Source organism: Abramis brama, assembly GCF_963993115.1.
Source record: "Abramis brama genome assembly, chromosome: 24".
Classification (NCBI taxonomy): Eukaryota; Metazoa; Chordata; class Actinopteri; order Cypriniformes; family Leuciscidae; genus Abramis; species Abramis brama.
The window spans coordinates 16,249,629-16,274,097 of NC_139986.1; the positions used below are offsets into that span (position 1 = coordinate 16,249,629).

The 24,469-nt window shown below is 35.7% G+C and overlaps 1 protein-coding gene across 11 annotated transcripts in view; it reads right to left on the reverse strand.

Moving 5' to 3' along the window:
- The window catches only part of relch (RAB11 binding and LisH domain, coiled-coil and HEAT repeat containing), a 51,376-nt gene that overhangs the window by 2,155 nt on the left and 24,752 nt on the right, over positions 1 to 24,469 (reverse strand). For 4 of the 11 annotated variants that reach the window (XM_084102947.1, XM_084102951.1, XM_084102944.1 and 1 more), the window contains 18 exons: positions 21,434 to 21,546; positions 21,248 to 21,338; positions 18,156 to 18,227; positions 17,504 to 17,644; positions 17,231 to 17,395; positions 14,943 to 15,090; positions 14,512 to 14,668; positions 10,363 to 10,486; positions 10,146 to 10,194; positions 9,691 to 9,770; positions 9,506 to 9,612; positions 7,974 to 8,073; positions 7,163 to 7,245; positions 5,113 to 5,176; positions 4,391 to 4,529; positions 4,057 to 4,173; positions 1,091 to 1,179; positions 713 to 783 (listed from right to left, as the gene is read on the reverse strand). In XM_084102947.1, the coding sequence (XP_083959073.1) occupies positions 713 to 783; positions 1,091 to 1,179; positions 4,057 to 4,173; positions 4,391 to 4,529; positions 5,113 to 5,176; positions 7,163 to 7,245; positions 7,974 to 8,073; positions 9,506 to 9,612; positions 9,691 to 9,770; positions 10,146 to 10,194; positions 10,363 to 10,486; positions 14,512 to 14,668; positions 14,943 to 15,090; positions 17,231 to 17,395; positions 17,504 to 17,644; positions 18,156 to 18,227; positions 21,248 to 21,338; positions 21,434 to 21,546 (1,910 nt within the window). Of the gene's footprint in view, positions 1 to 712; positions 784 to 1,090; positions 1,180 to 4,056; positions 4,174 to 4,390; positions 4,530 to 5,112; positions 5,177 to 5,487; positions 5,571 to 7,162; positions 7,246 to 7,973; positions 8,074 to 9,505; positions 9,613 to 9,690; positions 9,771 to 10,145; positions 10,195 to 10,362; positions 10,487 to 14,511; positions 14,669 to 14,942; positions 15,091 to 17,230; positions 17,396 to 17,503; positions 17,645 to 18,155; positions 18,228 to 21,247; positions 21,339 to 21,433; positions 21,547 to 24,469 lie in introns of all 11 variants that reach the window. The other 7 variants (XR_014604501.1, XR_014604503.1, XM_084102948.1 and 4 more) reach the window with 4 other exon arrangements.

The window sequence follows — 24,469 nt, forward strand, 5'->3', positions numbered from 1 at the left end:
ACTGTGAAATTAAACCGACAAGTGCCGTTTATGATCAAGCCACATCTTTAAGTTCAAGGCTTTAAAGACTGCCACACGTGTTTGCAAGCTCCATTTTGGAAACCCACATTTAGAAAGAGTCCTTAGCAAGCAAAAATCTGACTGCATATACCCTCTCACGTCTTCACTGCATCTAGAGTCATTCAACTCTAGAAACTTGCACACTTAAGCAAATAAAAACCCATTCTCTGCATATCATTTGACCTTTCATATAAGAAAAAAGCCGAAATTGCAGTGGCAAAATGAGAAATAAGTGTACGAGTGAATTCAGATGTTTAAAGTGTAATACGAAGCAGCCTACGTACAGGCCTGCATGAATAGAGCGGGTTTGCAATAATCATGTGGCTAAGCCTGATGGGAACTATACTAGCAGCGGAAAGACTGAGTCAAACCCAAGCTATTAAGGAAATTAGCATGCGAAAAGCTTTCCTGGGCACTATACGATTGAGTAGGTGTACTTGAGAAGTGTTGTGAAATTAGTTTGTTTTTACTCTGCTACAGAATGAGCACTTGTTCGCTTGTTAAGTTTTGCGGCCAGGGATTATTTATACTGAAACAGGAGTGTCTGTATTTATTAGCTTAGATGTAGTGATTTGAGGCTCCATTTACAGTAAATAAGAAGACAAATCATGGTGAGCCAACTATGAATAAATGAAACAGAGTGTCTTCTCACCCTTGTGCCTCGCCAATGCCTTTGTTCTCCACCTTTATTTCACACTCCTTTATCATGGAACTGAGAATAACCTAAAGGACAAACGGGAAAAGGAGGATGTATTCTTAGAGCTCAGCTGGGAAGTCTGACATACACACAGACACACACGCACATCAGCTGGACATTACTAGGCAAAGGAAATTAAATAAATAGAAATTGGGTGTTATGACATGCAGCGTACAAAAATGTTAAGACGACAAGACTGGACCAGGCTAAGGAAAGTGACTCAATGTTATGGGTCTGTATTTAATTAGGAATTATAGTTGGCTACTGTAGTAATGTGAGGTAGACATGAAAACGAAACTATTTAGGACATTTTTGAAATGTTTGATTTAATACCTCATGCTCAGGAGAGAGCTGCTCCATATCTGTCCTCAAACATCTCAGTCCAGGGAGGAAGTGATTCACCATAAGTTCTTCAGAAATAACTGAAGCCCCAGAGTTAAGAAAGCATACCTGTAAAATATACACGTCTTCCTCTTCCATGGTTCAGTATGCATACTTAAACTCCTTAATATAATGTAATTTAATATAATACAATATAAGAAAAATTGGACATGAAAATAAATATTCATGACTAAATAAAAGCAAAAATTGCAAAACTTTTGCACAAAAACAACAGCACAAAAACACTCAAACTAAAATAAAAATGAAATAAAACTATAAAATACTGAAAAACAAAACTACACTACACTAAAACTAAGTCAAAACTAAATAAAAACTATTTTAAAACTACAGTAAACCTGCAATTAAGGCTGTTATTTTATGAAAGTTTAATTAATTACAAGATATACCAATTAATTATTTAAATACATGACAATTAAATCACATATAGCAATATTTGATGTGAAAAGATATTATATCCATAAGCAGAAAAATATAAAAAATTTACTACATTAGCAAATGTGAAAAAATTTTAACTATAATAAACCTGCAATTAGGGCTGTTAATCTATCAAAGTTTAATTAAATTATATACAAATTAATATATTAAATATATGTAATTTTCACAGCAAATATACCAATATTTGCTGTGAAAATAAATTATATCCTTAATGCAGAAAAATATATATTTGTAATAAATTTAATTTAATAATAATAACAAAATCTTCATTTTCAAGAGTAACAGGTAACTCAGTTGAATTGCTGTACTAAAACTCCAAATGAACGAAACCATGAATTAAACAACAGTGTTAAAATATCAGTTATCGGTATCAGCTTAAAGCTTCATGATTGAAAAGAGACCAAACCGAAACAATGACCACCACAAAACTTGATATAAACTGAACCGTGAGAAATCTGCACTGCTAAACCCCTAACAACTACCCATAATGACTTGCACTTTTACAGTGCGTACACGCCAGTATACAGTCCACTGATTCAGACTCAACCTCATATTGATCATGTTGCAAAACCTCAAAACACAGACAGGACGAGGTTTTATAAAACTGCCTGGGGGGCAAGCCACTGCTACAGGGGGGTCTCAACCGTGGCACAGCGGACAAAACTAAAATGAAACTGAGAAAGATTGAGGGGGGGTAGACAAAGGAGCATCTGCAAAGGCATGTATGCTGGGAATCCTGACCAAAGGGCTGGGCTAGGCTCTCTTCGCTCAAACGGACAACATCACAGAGCGTTTAACGACAAATTCTGCCATCCACCCTGCAATTTAGTGTACAAATATGGCTGAGGTTATTTTTCTTTCTTTCCCTGCCAGCGGGATATGCAAACATTTTTCACAACGTTGAAGCTCTCAGAAGAAAAGACGAAAAAAAAAGAAAAAAAAGAGTGAGAATGCAAAACCAGCTATGTAGGAGACTCATGTCCAGCTTAAATAGTTGACCATTGCTTAAAAACGCAAAAAACAATGGCCACACAGTTTGTGTGTTCAGTCTCTGTTATTAAGTTGAAACTGGAGGTAAAACTGTGGTTATACTGTGCAAGCTGCCATACGCCACAAAATCAGTAGAGAAACCAGTGAAAAATGGCTTCTGCTCCCAAACATCAGCACTGGAGGTGTACAGGCCAATTCCGCTGTCTATATGTTTTCAATTTGTAATCAAAATGGTCGCTCTTAGAGAAAAATCAGCTTCTGGTAATTTTGGAAATGCAAACCGCTAGGCATTACTGAGGCGCACAAAAAAATAAGAAAAAGCTTGATTGATTGATTGAAAAAAAGAAGATGCCTGAAATAGTCAGCCAAACAATTGCCCACAGACTTTCAAGTGTATACTTTACCCTAAAATAGCAAGGGTTTGGCAAAATGGCAAGCTACAATTTGATTGGCTGGGTTTTACTCAAATATCAGGTTTTTAAATCGCTGTATGAGGACATGAAGCAGTGTTTACAAGACACTAAATAACTATAATAAGTGTTTTTGACACTGGAGTGACACTGGATTTAATACATTTCCACAAAGAAGCAGCTCTTACCACATTAGCTTAGCATTAGTAGCTACAGTTTCCATCCAAAGTTGCAAATTAAACGTGCGCAAAATTGGAATATCGCATAAAATCTTCACTTTCTGGGAAATAGGCGCACAGACTGGTAATAATAATGCAAGTTTCTGCAATCGGGGAAGCCACTGTGGCTATTTTTTGTACATCATAAATTCCTTGAGCGAAATGCAATAAATGCTTTCATGTTATCTTGCGTTTGGATGTCTGGTTTTTGGGAACGCAATCGTGATAGACACTTCTGGGAAGTAATTACACCCAACCACTTTGATTGAAGACTTTGGTTCAGAATAACTAAAACAACATTTGATATGCTGTGTTGGTCCACTGGTTAGTCCAGTTAGCCAATCACATCCTCTGTTGAAGCAAAGTCACGTTAGTTTTTTTTGTTGCGGATCAAGGGATTTAATCTGCAAATATGCTTCCATTGTAGTTTATGCACAAGTCTTTTTATCAGATATAAAATTAAAAAAACCAATCTGCCTCAACTGAGCATACAGTTTTTCTTTTCTTTTTTTTGAATTTATTCGCATGTTGGTGTTTCCATCCAGCGGTTTTTTACACGATAACCCCAAATTTGCATAAAAATTTGAATAAACAAAAAAAAAAAAAAGTATATAAAGATCTGAAGTATCAATTTTGTGTGAAAAATCATCACAATATATTAATGTATGATTATGTCAGCACTTTTTGAGACTAGAATTACCTGCAAAGTGGACCAGACTTCATGCTACTAGTCAAAACCATGCTATGTGAGACAAACTGAAAGCAGTCAAAAGTAGTTCTGAACAGACTCTGAACAGTGTCTAACTTAGAAATGGCCTCTCCTTAATGTGACTATAAAGGATACAACAGCAGGATAAGGCGCTGTACGCCTCAAACAGTTGAGTGGCAATGTCAATTCTTTTACTCTCCACCGTCTGCTGGTTGTTGCACAGAGCTAGTTTGTGCAAATGAGGAAGAACAACTGTGGGGGGGGAAAAAACAGGCAGAGGACAGAGCATGAAAAAAAAAAAAAAAAAAAACTTCTGCCAAACTAATGTGTGCACACAGTTACAGAAGCATGACGGTACTGTTTTTATCACATTATAACAAGCTATTTTGTTTTTCTCTGTGCAAATAGTCAAAACCTTTGCATAAGCATGTAACTCTTTCTTTAGTGAATATATAGAGAAGACACTCACATTCATCTCTGAAGCGCGGCTCTGCGTTGGGTCCTACTCTTCCAAATGTTTTGATAATTTCCATGTGCAAAGAATGCTGGTCCTGATACTGGGGGTCTTCCAGAAAAGAGGCCAGCTGCATTTTCACTCTCTCTAGCAGCTAATGAACCCACACACACACACACACACACACACACATTACACACAAAAACATTAAATACATCTTCTCTATAGCTTCTCTACACAGTTTGTAAACTTGTGACAATTCATATTTATTGGATAATTTTATATATTTGCTGTAAATAAGAGCTTCTCTATTCACTTTGTAAGCCGCAGTGCTAATTAATATTTACTTAATATTTTTTATTTATTTGTATGAATTGTATTTCATACACATTATTTTTTTTATATTAACACTTAAAAATATTAACACTTACTTTTAACATAGTAACACTTTATAAGGTCCCATTAGTTAATAAAAATACAACTTTTCATTGTTAATGTTAATTGCAACATTTACTAATACATTATTAAAATCTAACAACTAAGATTAAAAAATGTCTTGGAAGTATTTTTCATTGTTAGTTCACGTTAACTAATGTTAACAAATGGAAACTTATTGTAAAGTTTTAAAATATAATATAACAATAACCAAATATATCTATTTTTTGATAATATAGCGACTTAAATATTTTAAAAGTGACAAATATATATGCAGTGTCTATAATATGGAAGACTTGTACCTCTTTTTGAGTTACAGTTTCCATAATTGTTCCGAAGGCAGGTATTGTTGATATCCTCACTGAGCTGAAAATAGAACATTCGTCACTATACATCCAAAAGAAACCATTCATTTCCCCAATAAAATGATAAAAGATGCATGAATGGAACAGAACCATGAGATGCCAATCACTTGATGGAATATGTGCTAAGCAAGATGATTAATGTCACATGATCATTCCCATGTCAGTATGAAAACCAAAACAGAAACAAACAGACAACAAATATCCAAACCCACTGAAACCCCCCAGAAAATAAAAGATAAAAATAAAAAATATCCAACTAAGAGAATGCGGAGAGGAGGTTTTTAAAATGTCTCATAGCTAGGGTTAACTCACAATTCAGGACCACTGCACAAGGTAATAAGGGCCGGAGCTACTCGCTTGTCAATTAAGGCTTCGCTCATGCCTCGAAGAATCAGCTGCAAACCAGTCAGATGCAAAAGAGAGACGGGGGGGTCAAACACAAACGGCCAAGAACCTAGCAGGGAGGGGGTGGTAGATAATACTGTAGTACTAGGGGCCTTGGGAGAAAGTGACTGGCAGCCAAACATGCCACAGGCTACATGGATGGACAGATGGGTTGACTGAAAGAATGAATGGATTGCGAAAAACAGGTAGCTTCTTCAAGCGTGCAGTGGTTAGTGAAGCCTGAATGAAGAATGTTAGTACATAAACAAAATAAGCACTGTCTCTCAAGCCTTGGTTTCATCAGGAGAGACAGATATACATGTATTAATTCACACCTTCACACTGACATAATGATCAGCATCAATTACAAATGGTGCACATACAAGGAATAATTATAGCTGAAATTAAAAATGGTTGATTTCAAGAATAAACATGAATGTCTGTGCCATATTTCTACCTCAAAATAAAGAATAAAATGTAAAAAATAAAAGAAAAATTTTTGGATTTTTGCAAGTGTGTTTTTAGACTTATTTGCATTATGACATTATTTTCATAGCAATTACGCATATTTATCCTTCTGTTGGTTAGAAGCCTATTATAATGCAAATAAATTATTATTATTTGAAAAAAATACTAGTGCTGTCAAATCAATTAATCGCATCTAAATGTTTGTTTACATAATATATGTGTGCATATATATTAATACATTTATATATTATATATATTGCTGTGTGTGTATACACTGTATACACACATATATATATATATATATATATATATATATATATATATATATATATATATATATATATATATATATATATATATATATATATATACATACATACATACACACACACACACACATATACATACATATATACCGGTATATATATACCGGTATATACCGGTATATAATATACATATATACCGGTATATAATATAAATAAATATATAAATATAAATATAAATATATATATATATATATATATATATATATATATATATATATATATAATATATATACACACATACATATATTATGTAAACAAACTTTTGTTAGATGCGATTAATCAATTTGACAGCAAATACACATAGACAATTAACTTTAAAAATGTTTGTATAATTTTTAATTTCATGAATAAATATTTATGTCTGGGCCATATTCCAACCTAAACAAATCTTTTTTTAAAATAAAAATAAATTGTATTTTCTATAAAGAATGAAACATTTTATTTATTTTTACTGCAGTTTGTTTTTATGACTGTATTACAGTCATTATAATGAGAAGGAGATCACTGTAATTAGAATTTGTGAGGGAAAATGTGGTTCATTGTGATGGAATTTAAGTGTGAAATATGACCCATTCATTTCATTAAATAATAATAAATCATTTCAATGTGCTAACATCCTGACTTTCATTTATATGAACTTTTATTAAAAGTTAATTTTATTAAATTATTTGAAACCCATAAATCTTGGCTCCGCCCATCTCGTGGCAAAGGTAGACGGTACTCAATAGGAGAGAGGCTAATAGAGGTGTGGTCTCCTGAGAGAACCAAGGCGGAGGGAGGTGCATGGATGAAGGAGGCAGGAGACTTACATTTCAGGATCACTGGAGAGAGTGATAAGTGCTGGAACAACTCTCTGAGCTACTAGAGTTTCATTCACCCCCTTCACCAACAGCTGATTGGTCAGAGCAGGGGTGATGTCACACAGGATGCATGGAAAGAGCGAGCACAGTGTCATGGAACACCGCAGAGAGAAAGAGAGAGAGAAACAAAAGAACACAAAAGAAACAACGGTAACAAACTAAAAAAAAACTGCGCAGACATACAACGAAAAACATGACAGAAGCCCAAAGAGGCGCTACACAGATGAATTAAATAAAAATAAGGACTAAAAAGGCCAGGCAAATTTAACTAAAGCTACGACCACAGATGAGGAGAAGGGGGTTTCTCAGATGGAAGAGTTTATTAACACTCCTCGAACCTTCATTACGGACTGGGCGGGGCGTGTGTGTGTGGGGGGGGGGGATGAAATGTGGGCGTTTGTTACGTAATTTTTGTATGGCAATAGCAAGCGTGCTGTGGTGCAAAAGACATACGGATGCTTTAAAGCGGCAACAACTTCAAAAACACATCCAGTGATTTGACAGATAACAGGGATGACAAGGCACAAGGGGGCCCTAGAGGGAGTGTGGAGAGGTCTGAAAGTACATATATACCACCTCACACCAACCATCAACATTTTAAATACATGAGATTACAGCTAATCTGAATAAAAAACAAAGCATTAGGTGATAAAAATTAATCATTTGACTGGCCTGGAGGAAGGTAAATGTCTTTAAATGTAAACTTTATTTACTGTCAGGCTAAATAAACATTATGAATTGAATTGGAGGAAGGGCTTACCTCGAACATGCGTGCAGCTGTGCAGCGTACCAGTGCAGATGTATGGACCACTCCATACCAAAGCACCGTCAGAAGAAGCTCGTGATACGCTGGGTTTGCCCTGGAGACAAGGAACTGTTTCAGTAGACCATCACTAAATGACAGTTGATGATCCTACTAAACCTGATCTTCAAGACAGTTAGATTGCCATTAGCATGAAATGTCTGGCGCATTAGATCATCTAGTGATAGTGGAAAGGATATGGGAGTGAAACACATTGGGACATGTTTTTTTTGTGCAATACTGCTTAAACTGTTATAGTCGGTTTATAAGCTCAACTTCAAGGATGGCCCACTGACCTGGATCCAGTGTGTGAGTGTTTTGTGTCTTTATGCCTTGTAAATTTAAAACATCTTCTTTTAAATAACATTTAGAACAGCTTGTCAACCCTTTGAACGTCTACGTTTATATTAACTTAAATATTTAATATTATCTAACTAGATAATAAAGATGAAGCTGTGTCTACATTGCAATTAGTAATGTTTGGCAATGTAAACCATCCTTTATGGTAAAATAATTTAGGAATTTCTTGTATAAATATAATAACTGTACAATGTCCTGCTATTATTGCAAATTTTATCTGTAATAATTTTCAATAATAATTTTAAATGTGAAATAGTAAAATACAATTATACAATTTTAAAATGAGTTTATTTTCTTTTTAATAAATTATATTTTTAAAAATAATTTAAAACTATGAAACCATAAAGTTTAATTATTAATGCAAATGTGTAAAAATAATATATAAATAAATATTAAAACAATTAAAATAATGTTAAAACTATGAAATCATAAATATAATAATATTCAAATAATAATAAAACAAACCGTAATGTTTGGCAATGTATACCATCATGTTTCCAGTAAAAGCTCTTGGGAATTTCTTGTATAATTAATTATAATAATCTGTGAAAAAGTAAAATACAATTATACATCTAAAAATAATTTTAAAATGCATCTAAAAATTGTGTAATAAATATATATATTTTTTTTTTCAATAATTGTAAAACTATAAAACCATATATAATTATTAATGCAAATGTGTAAAAAATTATATATAAATAAATATTAAAACAATTCAAATAATGTTAAAACTATGAAATCATAAATAAAATAATACATGCAAAAATATTAAGAAATATTAAGGTTTAAATTTAAATGAATAAATAAATATTGCCATGTGAAGAAGCTTGGTGCGCAAATACTAAGTCTAATATGAATTACTTTTATGTTTTTTTTTTTTTACTTTTTGGAGCTTCACAGGCCCTGATTACAGTTAAACAGCACTTTTTGTGTTCCATGGAAGAAATAAAATCATATGGGTTTGGAATAGCATGAGGGTGAGTAAATGATGACAATTATCAATAGTTATTTCAATAGTGGGGTCTTGTGAGCAAGTCAGTTTACATCATCTTAAAGGAATTACAGCTTCAGATGAGCTCATGCAGAAAGACATCTTGGCTGTAGAGTTAACACAGCCAACGGACACTCACCCCAGCTCAACAAATGAAGCCTTTAGACTGTCAAGAGGAGCATGGGAGAGAGATAGGGTGGTCATGACATCCTCAAGAAAGCCCACCAAGAGTTTACGGTCCTCCTCCTGAAACGAGTGACTTCATCAGAGAAAGGCTTTACTGAATTATGACATCCTATATCATGCGTACAGTGACACTCCTACCTGATTGTAGCATGTCAGGACTCCGGTTGCATAGATCGGCACCGTAGCCTTGGTAAGGATGCCGTTTCCTGCGGTGGCGTCTGCAGGAGACAACCCTTGTTACAATCACTAAACTTGTATAACAGAACACTCAGTTCTATATTCAGTTGGACTGGACATAAGAGTTAATTGAATTCATCTGGTAAGAATTCAGAAAGACTCAAACCATTAAAATGATACCACATGCCTAGTTTTGTTGGCAGATACTTAACCAATGACTTGTTTTAACTCAACAAACATTCAAAGAATGAAAGAAATAGCTCCATTTTCAAATCCCATGAAGAGCAAAAACACATATTTGACACACAAGTCTCCAGCTTGGGAAAGAGATATAGAGACTAAGAGTGTGTGTTCTCTTCCCAGCCCCTCCTCTGACAGCGGGGGTGTTATTCTTGGTTAACTGAACATTCACTCACCCACATTTTCCTCAGATAGCCGCAAGATTTCTTGGAATTGAGGTTTTACCTTCGAAAAGGAGGGAAAAACAACAGCTAAATTAAACTGGAAGTGCTGAACTGTGTAACTGAGCCAGACTATTTGCAGCACAAACTCTATTTAGCTACTTCGCTTTTCCAAATGAAGAAAAAAAAAAGTAATGCAGAGAGAGATTGCTGAAAGCACGGCCTGTCCTACCTTGGTGTTGGTAAAGATTTTCCCAAATGTCCGACATAATCTCCAGAAGAACCTGGAGAACTCGTGCACACAGGTGGATGAGGTGACGTTGATGCGTCCTACAATCTCTATTATCTGTGGTAAACTGTGGAGAGAAACCAGAATTAGGTCCAGTTCAAATGTAGGTGAAGGCCATTTATATGCAACATGAGAACTACATGTCAGTTCACAGTGCATTCATGTTAACAGATACAACTTTGGATTTTAATAATGTATTAGTAAATGTTATTAACATTTTTTAGATTAACATTAACTAAGAATAATAAAGGCTGTAGAAGTATTGTTTATTGTAAGGTAATTAATGTAGTTAACTGATGTAAACAAATGAAACCTTACTGTAGTGTTCCCAAAAATTAGAAGGATTTCAAATACATTGTACCTTAAATGAAAGGGACAATATTATGCGCTTGAGTAGCATTTTATTTTTTACAGCCAAAAATACTTAAAATTTAGTTTTAAATATCCTTCTGGATTAAGCATGCTGTTTGGCTATACCTTTAGGATTTCAATATGTAAATGACCTCTGTTATTAGGTTTTTTTTTAGCTCAAGTTCACGTGCCAACAAGCATGACTCAGGGTTCCCACTCTTTTCTTGAAATGATTTTCCAGGACTTTTCCAGGACATTTTCAAGACTTTTTCAGCTGCTACAGTGCGAGTCAAGTTATCACAACTAGCTGGGCGATATACCGATATTATCATATTGAGATATATTTTGAAACAGATGTGATATTGTACCTATACCGTTATATCTGTATTATAGTTGTGCAAAGATTGTTGTCTTTCACAATGCCACCTGCTTTCCTCTACTTGCAATGCCACACTACTAAAACAGAAGTTATTCTCTACTTTAGTTCATACACTGGTATTTTACTTGCTGATATCAGTGCACATTTGCCACAGAACTCACAAGACCGTAGTTTAGAGGGGCAAGTCCTACCAGCGTACATACTTGCCAACCTTGAGGGGGGGGGTGTCGTCATGGCCCGCCAAAAAGGGGTGTGGCTAGCCTATAAAACCCCCTCGCACAGGTTGCACAAGTGATTTCAGTCGACTAGAAGCGAAACCAAGTGCAGCACAAGCACGGCAGGCTACGCAACACTCGTTCCCTCTCTAGAGAGAACCGAGGTTACGTTAGTAACCGAGTGTCGTTCTCTTACGAGAGTACTCTCGTGTTGCGTAAGTTTAGCTTACGCTACGGGAAAACTCCTTTTCTCGAGAATACTGATATAACATACTGCATATTTTCTCTTTTTATTCGCCATGGTCTCTTCTTTCTTCCTTTTCCCCTTCCTCTTCTGCTTCTTTTTCCGTTCTGATTGCCGCGCTTGACTTCGAGGTGTAACCTTTATTATTGTTCGGTCTGAAACGGCGCCCAGTGACGGATAGTGTAGCAATATTGTTGTCCGGGTGGAAATCGGGAGAAATTCGGGAGAAAGGTCGGTCCGGGAGATTTTCGGGAGGGGCTTTGAAATTCGGGAGTCTCCCGGAAAAATCGGGAGGGTTGGCATGTATGCCAGCGTACTGAGATGTCAAATTGCGTACTTGCTACGCAAAATGCGTACATATTGGCAGGTTTGTGTCACGTGGGGCGCTGTGCTGGCTACATGCAGAAATGAAAGCAGACAGCTCCAGCCCAATATTACCAGAGCCTGTCTACGGAGAGCTTTGGCACTTCCTATTAGCCCCATTGTATCAATATTAACCAACTGCAGAACCGCAGAACCATACGTCATAGCAGTGTGAGGACGACAGCGCCAGCCTAACAGTCTGATGCCGGAAGTGGGCGGGGTAAAAACATCTAAGGGGTGGAGATGGGTAGGTTTAGGGGTGGGTTTAGCGGTCAGGGGGTGGAGATGGGTAGGTTTAGGGGTGGGTTTAGTGGTCAGGGGGTGGAGATGGGTAGGTTTAGGTATGGTATATGCAAGGTGGCTATGTATGGTATGCGGTTCCGGCATCAGACTGTTAGGCTGGCGCTGTCATCCTCACACTGCTATGACGTATGGTTCTGCGGTTCTGCAGTCATTGTATCGATTTTGGTTGCAGTTCCATTAGAATTCCACTGGAGGTGATCGCGGGCGAGTGCAGACTGAATGGGAGTCAATGGGGCTAGACGGCTAAATTTGTCTCCCTCACCCGATTGCCATTGAGAAATCTCAGATTTTATTGTAGGTTTTGCAAGTTCAACATGGGTTATAGGTCGAAAAATTGAATGAACGAGTACTTATGTCCTTTTGATTTCTTACAGGTTGAGTTGTTGTTGCCCATAACACGCTAGCATTCTGCTAATGAACACTGATTGGTCAGTGAAGGACTGATTACAACCAGAGATACTGCTTGATGGCATCGTGGCATCCGAAGCGGGACCAGAAACAAAACAAAAACTCTTCTAGCGCGTGTGTTTACCTGTGTCAGCTGTGTTGTCGATGCCTCGAGAGAAAAGAAGGTGCAGAGCGCGAAAACACCAAAGTGACTGAAGGATTGCCGTAAAGCAGTATCTCTGGTCGTACGATGTGTATGACGTTATTGACATTTTAAAAGACTTTTTAAAGCAAATAAGTGACTCTAAAAAATCTAACACCCAGCAATGTGTAATTTCTTTGCATCTCCTTTCGAATACAATATTCAAATTACTAGACAAAAAATTATATCCTGAGAAAAGTGGATTTTGAGGGGTATAGCTCCATAGACCTCCATTCATTCTGCACTCGCCTGCGAGCGCCCCCGCATGGACAGAGACGTGTTACTGCAGCCAGTCCAGAAACCGGAAGTAACCAGAGAGTGCCAATTCTCTTCCTATTAGGCGGTGTTCACATATCGCGCCTAAAAACGCGTAGAAAACGCTAGGCGCGCCGCATTCTCATTTTTCCAAAGCGCTAGGTCGGTTTCGCTCCGGAGGCGTCTGTCGTCGCTAAGCGTGGTTCTTGTCACGTGACCTACGGTGCGCTTGCGGCATTCTGAAAAGTTGAGATGTTGAGATGTCTCGATGCGGCGCGGACGCGCTTGGAAAAAACGAGCGCGTCGCTTCCATTATGAGCGCGCATACCGCGCGTCTACATTTGAAATAACGAACTTGAGCGCGCAAAAGACGCGATATGTGAACAGGCCCTTAGACATTCTCTGATATTACCCGTTGAAGGCAGCTGAAAACAGACATACATGCGTAAAATGTTTAACCCGTTTCATCCACAAGGAGGGAAAATTATTTTCCAGGACAACGCAAACGTTTCCAGGACATTTTACTTTTTTTCCCATTTTCCATGTGTTTTCCAGGACTGGAAAATTAGTCTTTCATTTTCCAGGTTTTCCAGGTTTTCCAGGACGCGTGGGAACCCTGATGACTATATACATACTGTATACACATTGGCATGACATGTATGCATATGTATCAAAACAAATATTTTAAATAAACATAAAAAAAAAAAGAGCTTTAAAATTTATCTTTGATAAAAACAAATTAAAACTTTGAAACCTTTAAATATTTTTAATGCAACTGTGTAAAAAAAAAAAGTATAACTAAATTTAAATAAATGTTAAAACTATGACATCTTAAATAAAATAATACCTGTAAAAATGTTTTAAAAATGAGAAATATTAAGTTAAATTAATTATTAAGTATAAATTTAAATGAATAAATACATCTTGGCCTCAAAAAAATAAATATGGCCTCACTCACTTAAAAACCTCTTCATGAGAATTAACTGAAAAGTAAAGAGACCTAGGAGTTAAAACCATCACAGTCCATAAAAGTATGCTTCAGAGATATTGGACTTATGATCTTCAGCCATTTACATAAACGTATGAGTCTGGAGTCATTTGACACTTTCTGACCCTTAGTTTTCACTTATAAATGATCTAAGTGGCATAAAGAATAAGCTTTGAATTATGAACACTAACAGTACAGCAAAAGATCCAGGAAAACTGTTTTTATGAACACATATGCATGCCATTTAACTCTCTAGAAGGTCTGAGGTGTGGCCTGCTGGTAGAACACATGCTCCAACATGAGTGGGTGACCCAAGTTCCTGTCTCCACCTTCAATAAAAATGTCAAAAGAGGCCAAAAAGCAGAGGTCAAAAGGGGTAAGAGTGTGCGTGAGATATCCACTCACAACTGGTTGACCACCCAGAGCAAACTGTCCCATCCCGTAGTTCCTTCATGCTGGAGCTGATGATCATATAACTGCAGCAGAACTGCCAACTGCTCTCGGCTACCCATGATGGTGGCCACGTCCTGCAACGGAGAGGCTGGCCGCGGGAATCGGGTCACTGCAGGGTCACACACACACACACACACACACACACTTTAAAACCAGGAGTACACCAAAAAAAGCATAACTGCGCAAATCATCGGACACGGCCACAGAGCGTAAATGAAAGAGCACTTTGATAGTGAGCCCAAAACCAGAGAGCAACCTCAACATGGCAGGAACCCTACAGTTACACTGAGTCAGGCGCCAGGTCTGCATCGCTAAACGTGGCCTGACTGAGAATGTTAGCGAAAAACGCGTGCGTGCACATGTTGACGTTGGCCGACCCTCACCCTCGATAGGAGGCACGTCGCCCTGTAGGTTGGCTCGGCTGGTGAAGGGGGCGTTCTGAAGCAGCACCGCAAACAGAGCCGGGATGAGAGACTGAAGCGCTGACAGATACATATGCAGCTTGTGTTCATCTAGACCATATTCACCCTGCTGGAGAGAGAGAAACATACATTTGGAGTTGAATTGTTAGAATCAAATATATTCTAAGATTCCATTCTAAAGATTCAAATGTACAATACAATAATGTGTAAGAAAAAAATTTGCGGTCAGTAAGGTTTATTAATGTCTTTTATGATCACTATGGCTGAATTAATTGAGAAAACAGTAATGTTGTGAAATATTACATTTTTTTAAATAACTATTGCTATTTTAGTATATTTTACAATGGAAAATATTCCTGTGATGTCAAAGTTGAATTTTCAGCATTATTACCCCAGTCTTCAGGGTCACATGATCCTTCAGAAATCATTCTAATATGCTGATTTGCTGCTCAAGAAATATTTCTTATTAATATCAATGTTGAAAACAGTTGTGCTGCTTAGTATTTTTGTGTATTTTTCTTTTTCAGGATTCTTTGAGGAATATAAAGTTCAAAAGAACAGCATTTATTTTAACTAGAAACTATTTGTAAGAATCTAAAAGTCTTTACTGTCACTTTTGATCAATTTAACATCCTAGCTTACTGACCCCAAACTTTTGAATGGTAAAAAAATTTTATATACTAAATATGCAATTCGGAAAAGACAGAAATATAACAGAATCAAATATTTTAGTTTCAGATTAATCTATTCTAAATAGTAATAAAAAAATAGATAAAAAATCTATTTAACCCTTTAACTGTCACCGTCCCGTATACGGGACGCCTAAGTTTACTTCACTATATTACAATTAAATCCTAATTTAATCATGACAAACTATATATCGTTGGAAAGGTCTAAGACTCCTTAATAGATATTTCAGCATTGTTTTTTGTTACAATTTATGCAGGAACAGTAATAGATGAATTTATGACAAGAGCGCACCTCAAAAAATCGACATCATAACAGGCGTTTCTGGCGTTTGTCACAAAAAGTCGACGCACACACTTTTAATAACTGAAACTTTGGTTTTCATGCTAAAAGTTCATAATAAAACATTTAATCTAGTATTTGTCAATAAAAAAAAATTATAAAATAATATTATCCTCTAAAAAGTATAATATACATATTATCCTCTAAAATATAATATTATCTTTTTTATTGCCTTTTTTATTACATCACATATTTTAGTAGTTATCATAAATTAGGTATCATTTGAAAGCTTACGATCTCAGAATTCATCCTGTGAAAACTGTTTTGAAATTGGACATTGTGTTACCATAGAAACGGTACTCTAAATTATTTTATCAGGCTCCTCCCCTTTTGGGCGTTGTCATGTTTCATAATTTATGATCAAAATATTTTATAATCTTGACAAAACACATATTGTCAGAAAGGTCTGAGTCTCAAGGTTCCATATTTTGTGACAGAAGTGATATTTGGACAGAAATTTATTAATTTATTATGGTAGAATGCATACAGTTAAATTCAATGGAATTCAATGACACCCGGTGGCTATTTTTGGTAATACGCCTAAACAAAATCTCATGGGAACTTCAATTTTTGTGATATCAACTTCAAATTTGGAACACAACTTGGTTAGATATATGGCTTTGATTTTATAGTAATTTTTTTGTAAAACATATTTTGTAAAATATATATTTTATATAAAAGAAAAATATTAAATAAATTATATTTGATTTAATGTAAATTTAAACTTCCATAACTTTTTCATACTTTAATTTTTTGAAGTGCTTTCACCTCAGTAATAATCTGCATTTTTTTCCCTTTAAAACAAGACCAAACTTGGGTCTATACTCCAAAGCATTCTTGAATTACAACCATTTAAGCATGAATAGTGCATTTTAATGTCCATTCTCAAAAAGGGGGGTGACAGCTAAGGGGTTAAAAGATTCAAATAAAAAAAGATTTGATCATCTGAGTTTAAATGTAATGATTCTAATGTAAAGATTAAATGAATCTTAATATTAAATTCTAAAATTTTATTCTAAAGATTAAAGTACATAGATTCTAATGGTTCCATTCTAAATATTCAATCTTTTTAGAATTGAAAGATTCCATTCTAAAAGAAACAAAAAAAGATTTTTAAAACATTCAGAACAGGCCAAGTGTAAACATGCTAAAACAAACAGAATGTGGAACGGTGGTCCTGAAAAGGATGTAATTGTGTGTGTGTGTGTGCTGGTTTTCACCTTGAGCAGTTTCTCGATTCGCGTGAGGAGGGAGGGCATGAGCTGGGACTGTAAGTTGCCCAGTTCTGTGCACCAGGCAGCGAAGGCAGGAATGAACACTTGGTGGGTGGCACTGACCACCCTCTCTGACGGGTCGCCCAGAGACAACAGCATCAGCTCAAAGCCCTGTTACACAGCCATATACAAAATAAAGCACACATACATAAGAAAATACTAGTAAAAAGACTGAAATCTTTAATAAAACCAATGCTTGAATGCAAAAGCAGCACTCACCTGGGAGTATTTGTCTGGATCGTCGATGTAGCCCATTATAATACCTAAACTTTTCACCACGGCTTCTCGGACCATATCTGCTTTATCTTCAGCCAACATTTGCTGAAGCATGGACAGAACCAAGGAGCTTCGGATCTCCTTCTGCAAACACACACATTTGTATTGCCATGCCAGTTCTGAATCCCAGCACATCTTTTGTGTGTGTACTGCTATGATTGGTTAAATCATTAAGTGTTTCTACTCACGAGTTAGTGAGTAAACATCAGACACTCCATTATAGACAGGAGAATTCAAAGGCAAAAAAGAGCACAGTTTGAGCCAAATCAGTCTCAATATATTCATAGCACTAAACGAACAGCCAGAGAGCGTTCCAAGCTTAACTCTATGTTGTACAGCCACAGTAAACAAACAGCATTCCTCCATAGCAACACACACATGTGATCAAAGTGAAAATAAATGTAAACAGAGTTTGCACTGTGCTGATATTCGACAGTTTGATTATTTGATAATTATCGTTTGATTATATCATCATGCTCTTGCTTGACTACATCTAGAGTTTAGTGATCACTAACTGTGACATTGTTGAAAGGTGGACATGATTAATGTGTCTCAGTTAGACAGCTTTTATATCTAGAGGAACAGAGTCTCTTACGGGTAAATAAGGGGCCAGGGCTCCACATGCTTCCGCCACCAGAAGTCTTCTCTCTGGATACTTGTGGTTGATCTGAGAGAGAGAGAAACACACATGCAACACAGACATACACAGACAGCACAAGACACAACACGGCAGCGTCAGTTCCAGCTCTGACCGCAGGACTGCATATCCACCCGTACCCTCTGTAAACCACATTAGCTCACATTTTTCTGTGTTAAACTCTGAAATTGTTTCGGTTCTTTCCTGAGCGGAAACAGGTTTCCATGTGGGGAGTTGGATGAATGTACTGTACTTATGAGAGAGTTTACTTAAAACTAACAGTAAACATGGGGATGTGTAGCAAGCCATGGAATGTTGAAATATTTAAAAATTCTATAAATATTTGTATAAATACTACATTTCCCCCCACAGAAATCTAACAGCTAAAGTCTTCAAAGACTAAAAGAATCCATTCAAGATTCAAATATAAAATTTCACTAAATCCATTCTAAAAATAGTCAAATATTCCATTATAAAGATTCCACTATAAAGATTTCATTCTAAAACCAAATTCTTTAATGGATATAGTACTTTTTCAAATTCAAACTTTTTTTAAAACAATAAAAATTTAATTTTAATATCAAATTACTTAAGTCTTAAAAGACTAAACGATTCCATTCGATAGATTAATAAAGAAGAAAAAGTTTTGTAAAAAAAAAAAAAAAAAAAAAATATCATTTAAATTCTAAAGTTTAAATGATTCCATTCTAAAACGGCTCGAATATTCCATTATAAATATTCCATTCTAAACAGATTCAAAGACGCCATTCTAATAGGGATTCAAAGATTCCATTGTTTGTTTATTATGTTTTTTAACGCCATGTTAGCATCGGGGCTATTTACATGGCAAACACAGTCAATATTACAATCCATAAAATTTCAATTATTATATAAAACAACATACAGAAAATCGAAAATATTCCATGTAAACATGTTTCTGAATAAAAGCGTTTTCTGGCAGTATTATAAAAATAACAGTCCAACAGAATATGTTTAACAGTCAAAGGGACGTGACACGAGAGACATAAAGGAGGAACTTCGCCTCAAAGATTCCATTGTAAAAATATTCTATTATAAAGACTGCATTTTTAAATAGATTCAAAGATTCCATTCTAAAAATATGCAAATAATCTAGTCTAAAAAGATCCATAAACTGTTCAAGTAAAAGATAAAAATGCTCAAAATATTTAAGTGCGACATAATTGTCTAAATACGTTTGAGACCACTTTATGAAGTTTAAAGGGACCATTTATTAAACTTCTGTAATACTTTTTTCAGTGCTAGTAAAGGATTTTTTTTGCACAAAAATTGGCATAAATTTAGTTTTCTCTGACCCTCTCTGAAATTAACAGTAGCTTATTTTGCCACTGCACCTTCTATATGCAAATGAGATCTGCTAGGATTGGCTAACCTCACATGTGAAAACTATTACCATTGTCCAAAATGTCTTTCATCAGTGTGGCCAAGTTGCTAAAGTGATTAAGTATTAATACGTGAAAGCTCATATGTTGTAACACAAAGTATGCCTACACAATTGAATAGAAAATCCTGCTCGTCTTCCTTAAAAAGATCATGACTTGAGAAATCAAATTTGTCTTGAGTTTTTTCATATAAGAGGCCTTTGCACCATAAAAACATCATGCAAGTTTCATAGCTTAGAACGTTCTCCTCATTATAAACAAAGCATTTATTTAATCAAGCTCCAAAAACTGCTCATTGTGAAATTGCAGGATCTGTGACGAGACTGGCATTTATATTTACATATGACTAGATCCAGAGCAAGACATCAACAAATAGTTATACATCATCGCACCATAGGCCCCACCCACTGGCATTCAGTCACTCAATGTCATTTGCCTACACTAGATGTAAGACAAGCAAATAGATTAGAACCCATTATAATGACTGACGCTGTCTACACTGGATACAGTATACAGATGTGCGTTCAGTTTCTGACATACTTCACACACGTGAGTCTGTTGACAACAGGACAAACGGATGAGGCATCCAGAACGCAAGAGGCGTCCAGTTTAAACCGCTTGTTTGCGTCTCTGTACAGACTTCAGAGGGATCCCAGTCTTGGAAACATGGTTTATCATAAAGGCATCCCGGATCACGTCGGAGGATTATATGTTTGTTCAGTGCATTTTATTTTGTAAACGAGGCAGTGTAATGGAGAGTTCGCAAAGAAACTTCTGTTGAAAGATGAAGCAGCCAACTGTATTGAATCTGACAGCAACTACATAACAAACAGTAAGTAAATGATTTCATAATGCTTTGTCTGTAAACGATTTTTATAGGGATAAACGGTTTAATATGGATAATGTTTTCGCGTGGGCTTAGATACTGTTTCCTATGCACTCACGTTCATAGATATCATATAAAGGCTAGATGTCTTAAGGCGGAGTCACTTCCGGCATCACCGGCGGCCATCTTACCACAGGGAAGCAGTGAATTAAGGTGAGTGATCAGCACGCACACAAATCCTCTCATCTCGCTGAAATCTTGACGGATTTACAAACGGTTTGGTTTCTTACAAACGTTATTAACGTGGCTATAATTCCGAATGCTTGAACATGTATGTTATAATTATTCATATGTATGCAGTGTCATAACTACATCTCTGACGTTTATAACAAACCAAACCGTTTGAAAATCGGTAGAAAATTGAGCAAGTTATGGTTATTTAAAAGTACATGCACCATGTTACGAGTGAGCGAGCACACTGTGGCAAGATGGCCGCCGTGTGCGGACGTCGACCTCCATTGGCCAGCAGCGCGCACGAGACATCTAGCCTTTATATGATATCTATGCTCACGTTAGCCAATCATAACAGCGGCCATTTTCTGATAAGCCTTAAAGGAGGCGCCACTTAAAACCAGATAATTTCTGCTAGTTAAAAATACTAGTTTTTCCGCATATTTATTTGATTTATTAACCTTATAAGTGAACATTATAAGCAACATGTTAAAATAATAATTTAAAAAATGATTCCTTTAACAGGTGGGAAGTTATAACGTGATGAGTGTGTATACGAGTTCAGAACTAACCTGTTCCCAGCACTGCGGCAGAAGTTCGGCTTCGACCCGAGTGGGACCCACATGGCGAGCGAATGCAACACACCCGGTAAGAATCATCTGCCTGAAGAGGAACATTACAGCAGAATGTTATCAGACTCGAAACAAAACCGACATTGGTCAGTTTACACATGCGCAGATGCCCAGATGCGCACACACCTTTGCTCATCGTCAGGTCTCTTGATAAGATTAAAGAGGATGTGCAGTAGCTGGTCTCTTTCTTTGGGCTCGGGATGAAGGCAGGCCGTACACAGAATGAGAGGAATCAACTCCTGTGGACACACAAATGAACGTAGGTCAAATAATATGCACTGCACACGGAAATAAACACATTCATGCACCCACTGAGACGCGTCCTAAAGGGCTCGGAGGGGGAACTTCGGCAAGCAGGTATTTGAGGATACAGGGGAAGCTACTCTACTGAAGAAACACCTTCACCACAAAGGAGAGAGTCTACAAGACACTAAATCACAGCACCAACTAGGGCTGGGCGATACATGTTGGATATTCACTACATTTGCAACGATTTTGTTGGAGATATAATATTAAGAAACACTATGTCTACTGAAATGATTTTTATTAGGTCATTAAGTTTCCTAAAAACTATCAGTTTAGGAATCATTCCTTGTCTAATGATTCACAAGTATGAGAATGTTTATTGATTCAAAAAATATGCATGCCATTTTTATTGTTTTATAGTGTTGTCAAATCGATTATAAAATAAAAGTTTGTTTATATAATGTATATTTATATACACACACACACATATATATTATATAAACACAAAATTTTATTTTAGAATCGATTAATCGATTTGACAGCACTATTATTTTTTATTAAATATAGTAAAAATACATTTATAAAAACGCTTACAAAAATGCATATTTAGTTCAAAAATATATAATATACAAAATAAATATAATTGTATTCCCTTAAGTTTTTGTTGGATTTTCTATATTTCCATCTGGATAAAGATATCTAAAAGTTATTTTACAGAGATCACACTCACAAAAAGTACTTTCAAGCCAAAGAAATAATCTCGTACTGACCAAAGAAAATGATAATAAATAAATAAAATAAAAGTAATGATAATAATGTTGACTATAAATTTGCATGACGTTTCCATTATCTTTTAAGATTTTATTAATTTGCATGAGCTTTTTTTAGGCTTGGAAATCAACCGTAATTTGAAATGGCATATTTCCAGTTCCATGGAAACCATGTATATCAGTGCATATAAATGAAATAAACAATATAATTATTCACTGTGTTCATTTAATGCAAAGCAATTTGGCAAAATGGCTTGATTATTTTTAACTTAATTTGTATAGCTGTATAATGACGGTTTTTGAACCATTTCAGAGAAAATAAATAAACAGAAATATACTGAATAGTCAAAAGGCAAAAAAAAATGGACATATATATATCGCCTAGTCATACTCCTAGCACCAACACCTATCTAAGCGCATGTCGGTGTCATCATGTGTGTATGTGGAAGATGTGTACATGTGTTAGCCATTTAGCCATGTTAACCTATGGTTGTTTACTGTAATAGCAAGACAGTTACAAAAAGGAAACCTCACCAGCACAACAGATATCGCATTACAGAACAGGCAGTGTGCTCTTGGAACACGTCTCATGGTCAAAAAGCAGTTACAACAGATTTCAGAATTCACATGAAGATTCAGCACAGAAGTGTTTATTTTCTCAAGATTTATCTCATCTTTAGACGTGACTGTGGGTAGACCTCAGTCTCAAACCGACACTTTAAAGTGAAAGATAGTTAGGCAAATATGCAGCAAGACTACAGGCTGTTTGACGCCCTGCTTGTTTGTTGTGACGGCCCTTTCAATACACCCATTCTGTCACCTGCCAAGAGGTAAAACCATCATTTTAATCGGATGTTCTGAAACTAAGGGCCGGTCTGTTGGAGCCGTTTCATGAGTAGTGACTCTGTGTGAGACTGTGGCATTCTGAGGCAGCCGTGTGCAGCGTCTCCAGCACCTGGAGGAGAGCTTTCAACAGAAGCACATTTATCAAGTATGTTATTTGGCTCCGGCCCAAAGCGAAAGCATGTAAATGTGTGAGTGGAAGCCGTGGAAGAGCTACTGGAAAAAGATGAACACTTACAGTCAGTAAAACAAAAAGCAAGCATTAGGAATGGGAAGAGCTTTGCCATTTCGACCAATAAATAAATGCACACACAATTTTGTTTTGACACTGAAAAATGTATTTTCCCTGACTTTTAATTATTTTGTAATTTTTTTAAATAATTGTATATATTGTCATTATAACAGTGAACAAGGTTTTATAATTAATAAAATGTTTTTTTTTTGTTAATTATAAAACCTTGTTTTATAATTATATATATATATATATATATATATATTTTGTATTATTTTTATTTATTTATATGATATATATATATATATATATATATATATATATATAAATAAAATAAAATAAAATAATATAATATAATATAATATAATATAATATATATATATAAATAATATAATATTATATATATATATATGTGTGTGTGTGTGTGTGTGTGTGTGTGTGTGTGTGTGTGTGTGTGTGTGTGTGTGTGTACACACATACATAAAGATTCTAGAGGGTTCCCACACTTTGACCAATGAATTTCCATTATTTTCCCTGACTTTCCATTCTTTTGTGATTTTTATAAATAATTTAATATTTTTTATCTAATGCAATGACATTTATACATATGGCTGAAGTGTCCAAATACTTTTTGGGTCACTGCTGCTTCAAAAAATGTGAACACTAAATCTGTTCTGAACACAGAAGAAAACAAAACTTAACAAGAACTCGCACGTTTGGATTCCTTGTGATTGTTTCCCATAAAAACCTGTATTTATATATGCAAATCTGCAGCTTTATCATCAGCCTGCATCAACTCATTTCTTGAATACAAAGTTAATCAGCTCCTACACATCAAGATAATTGCCAGCAGAAAGCAAAGAGGTCCAATCAGAAATACGCCCACATATGCAAAAACACACCAGACATAGTTCTGCAAGAAGAGTTTTGGACTGTTGCAAACACACAATGTAAAGGCTGGTGTACCTGATGTCTTATCTGTTTCATGTGGTAATCAATAACTTGAATAGCCTTTAATTCCGAAAGACTTTATCTTTACAATAAAGCTTTTGCAGGTGTACAGATGACCAG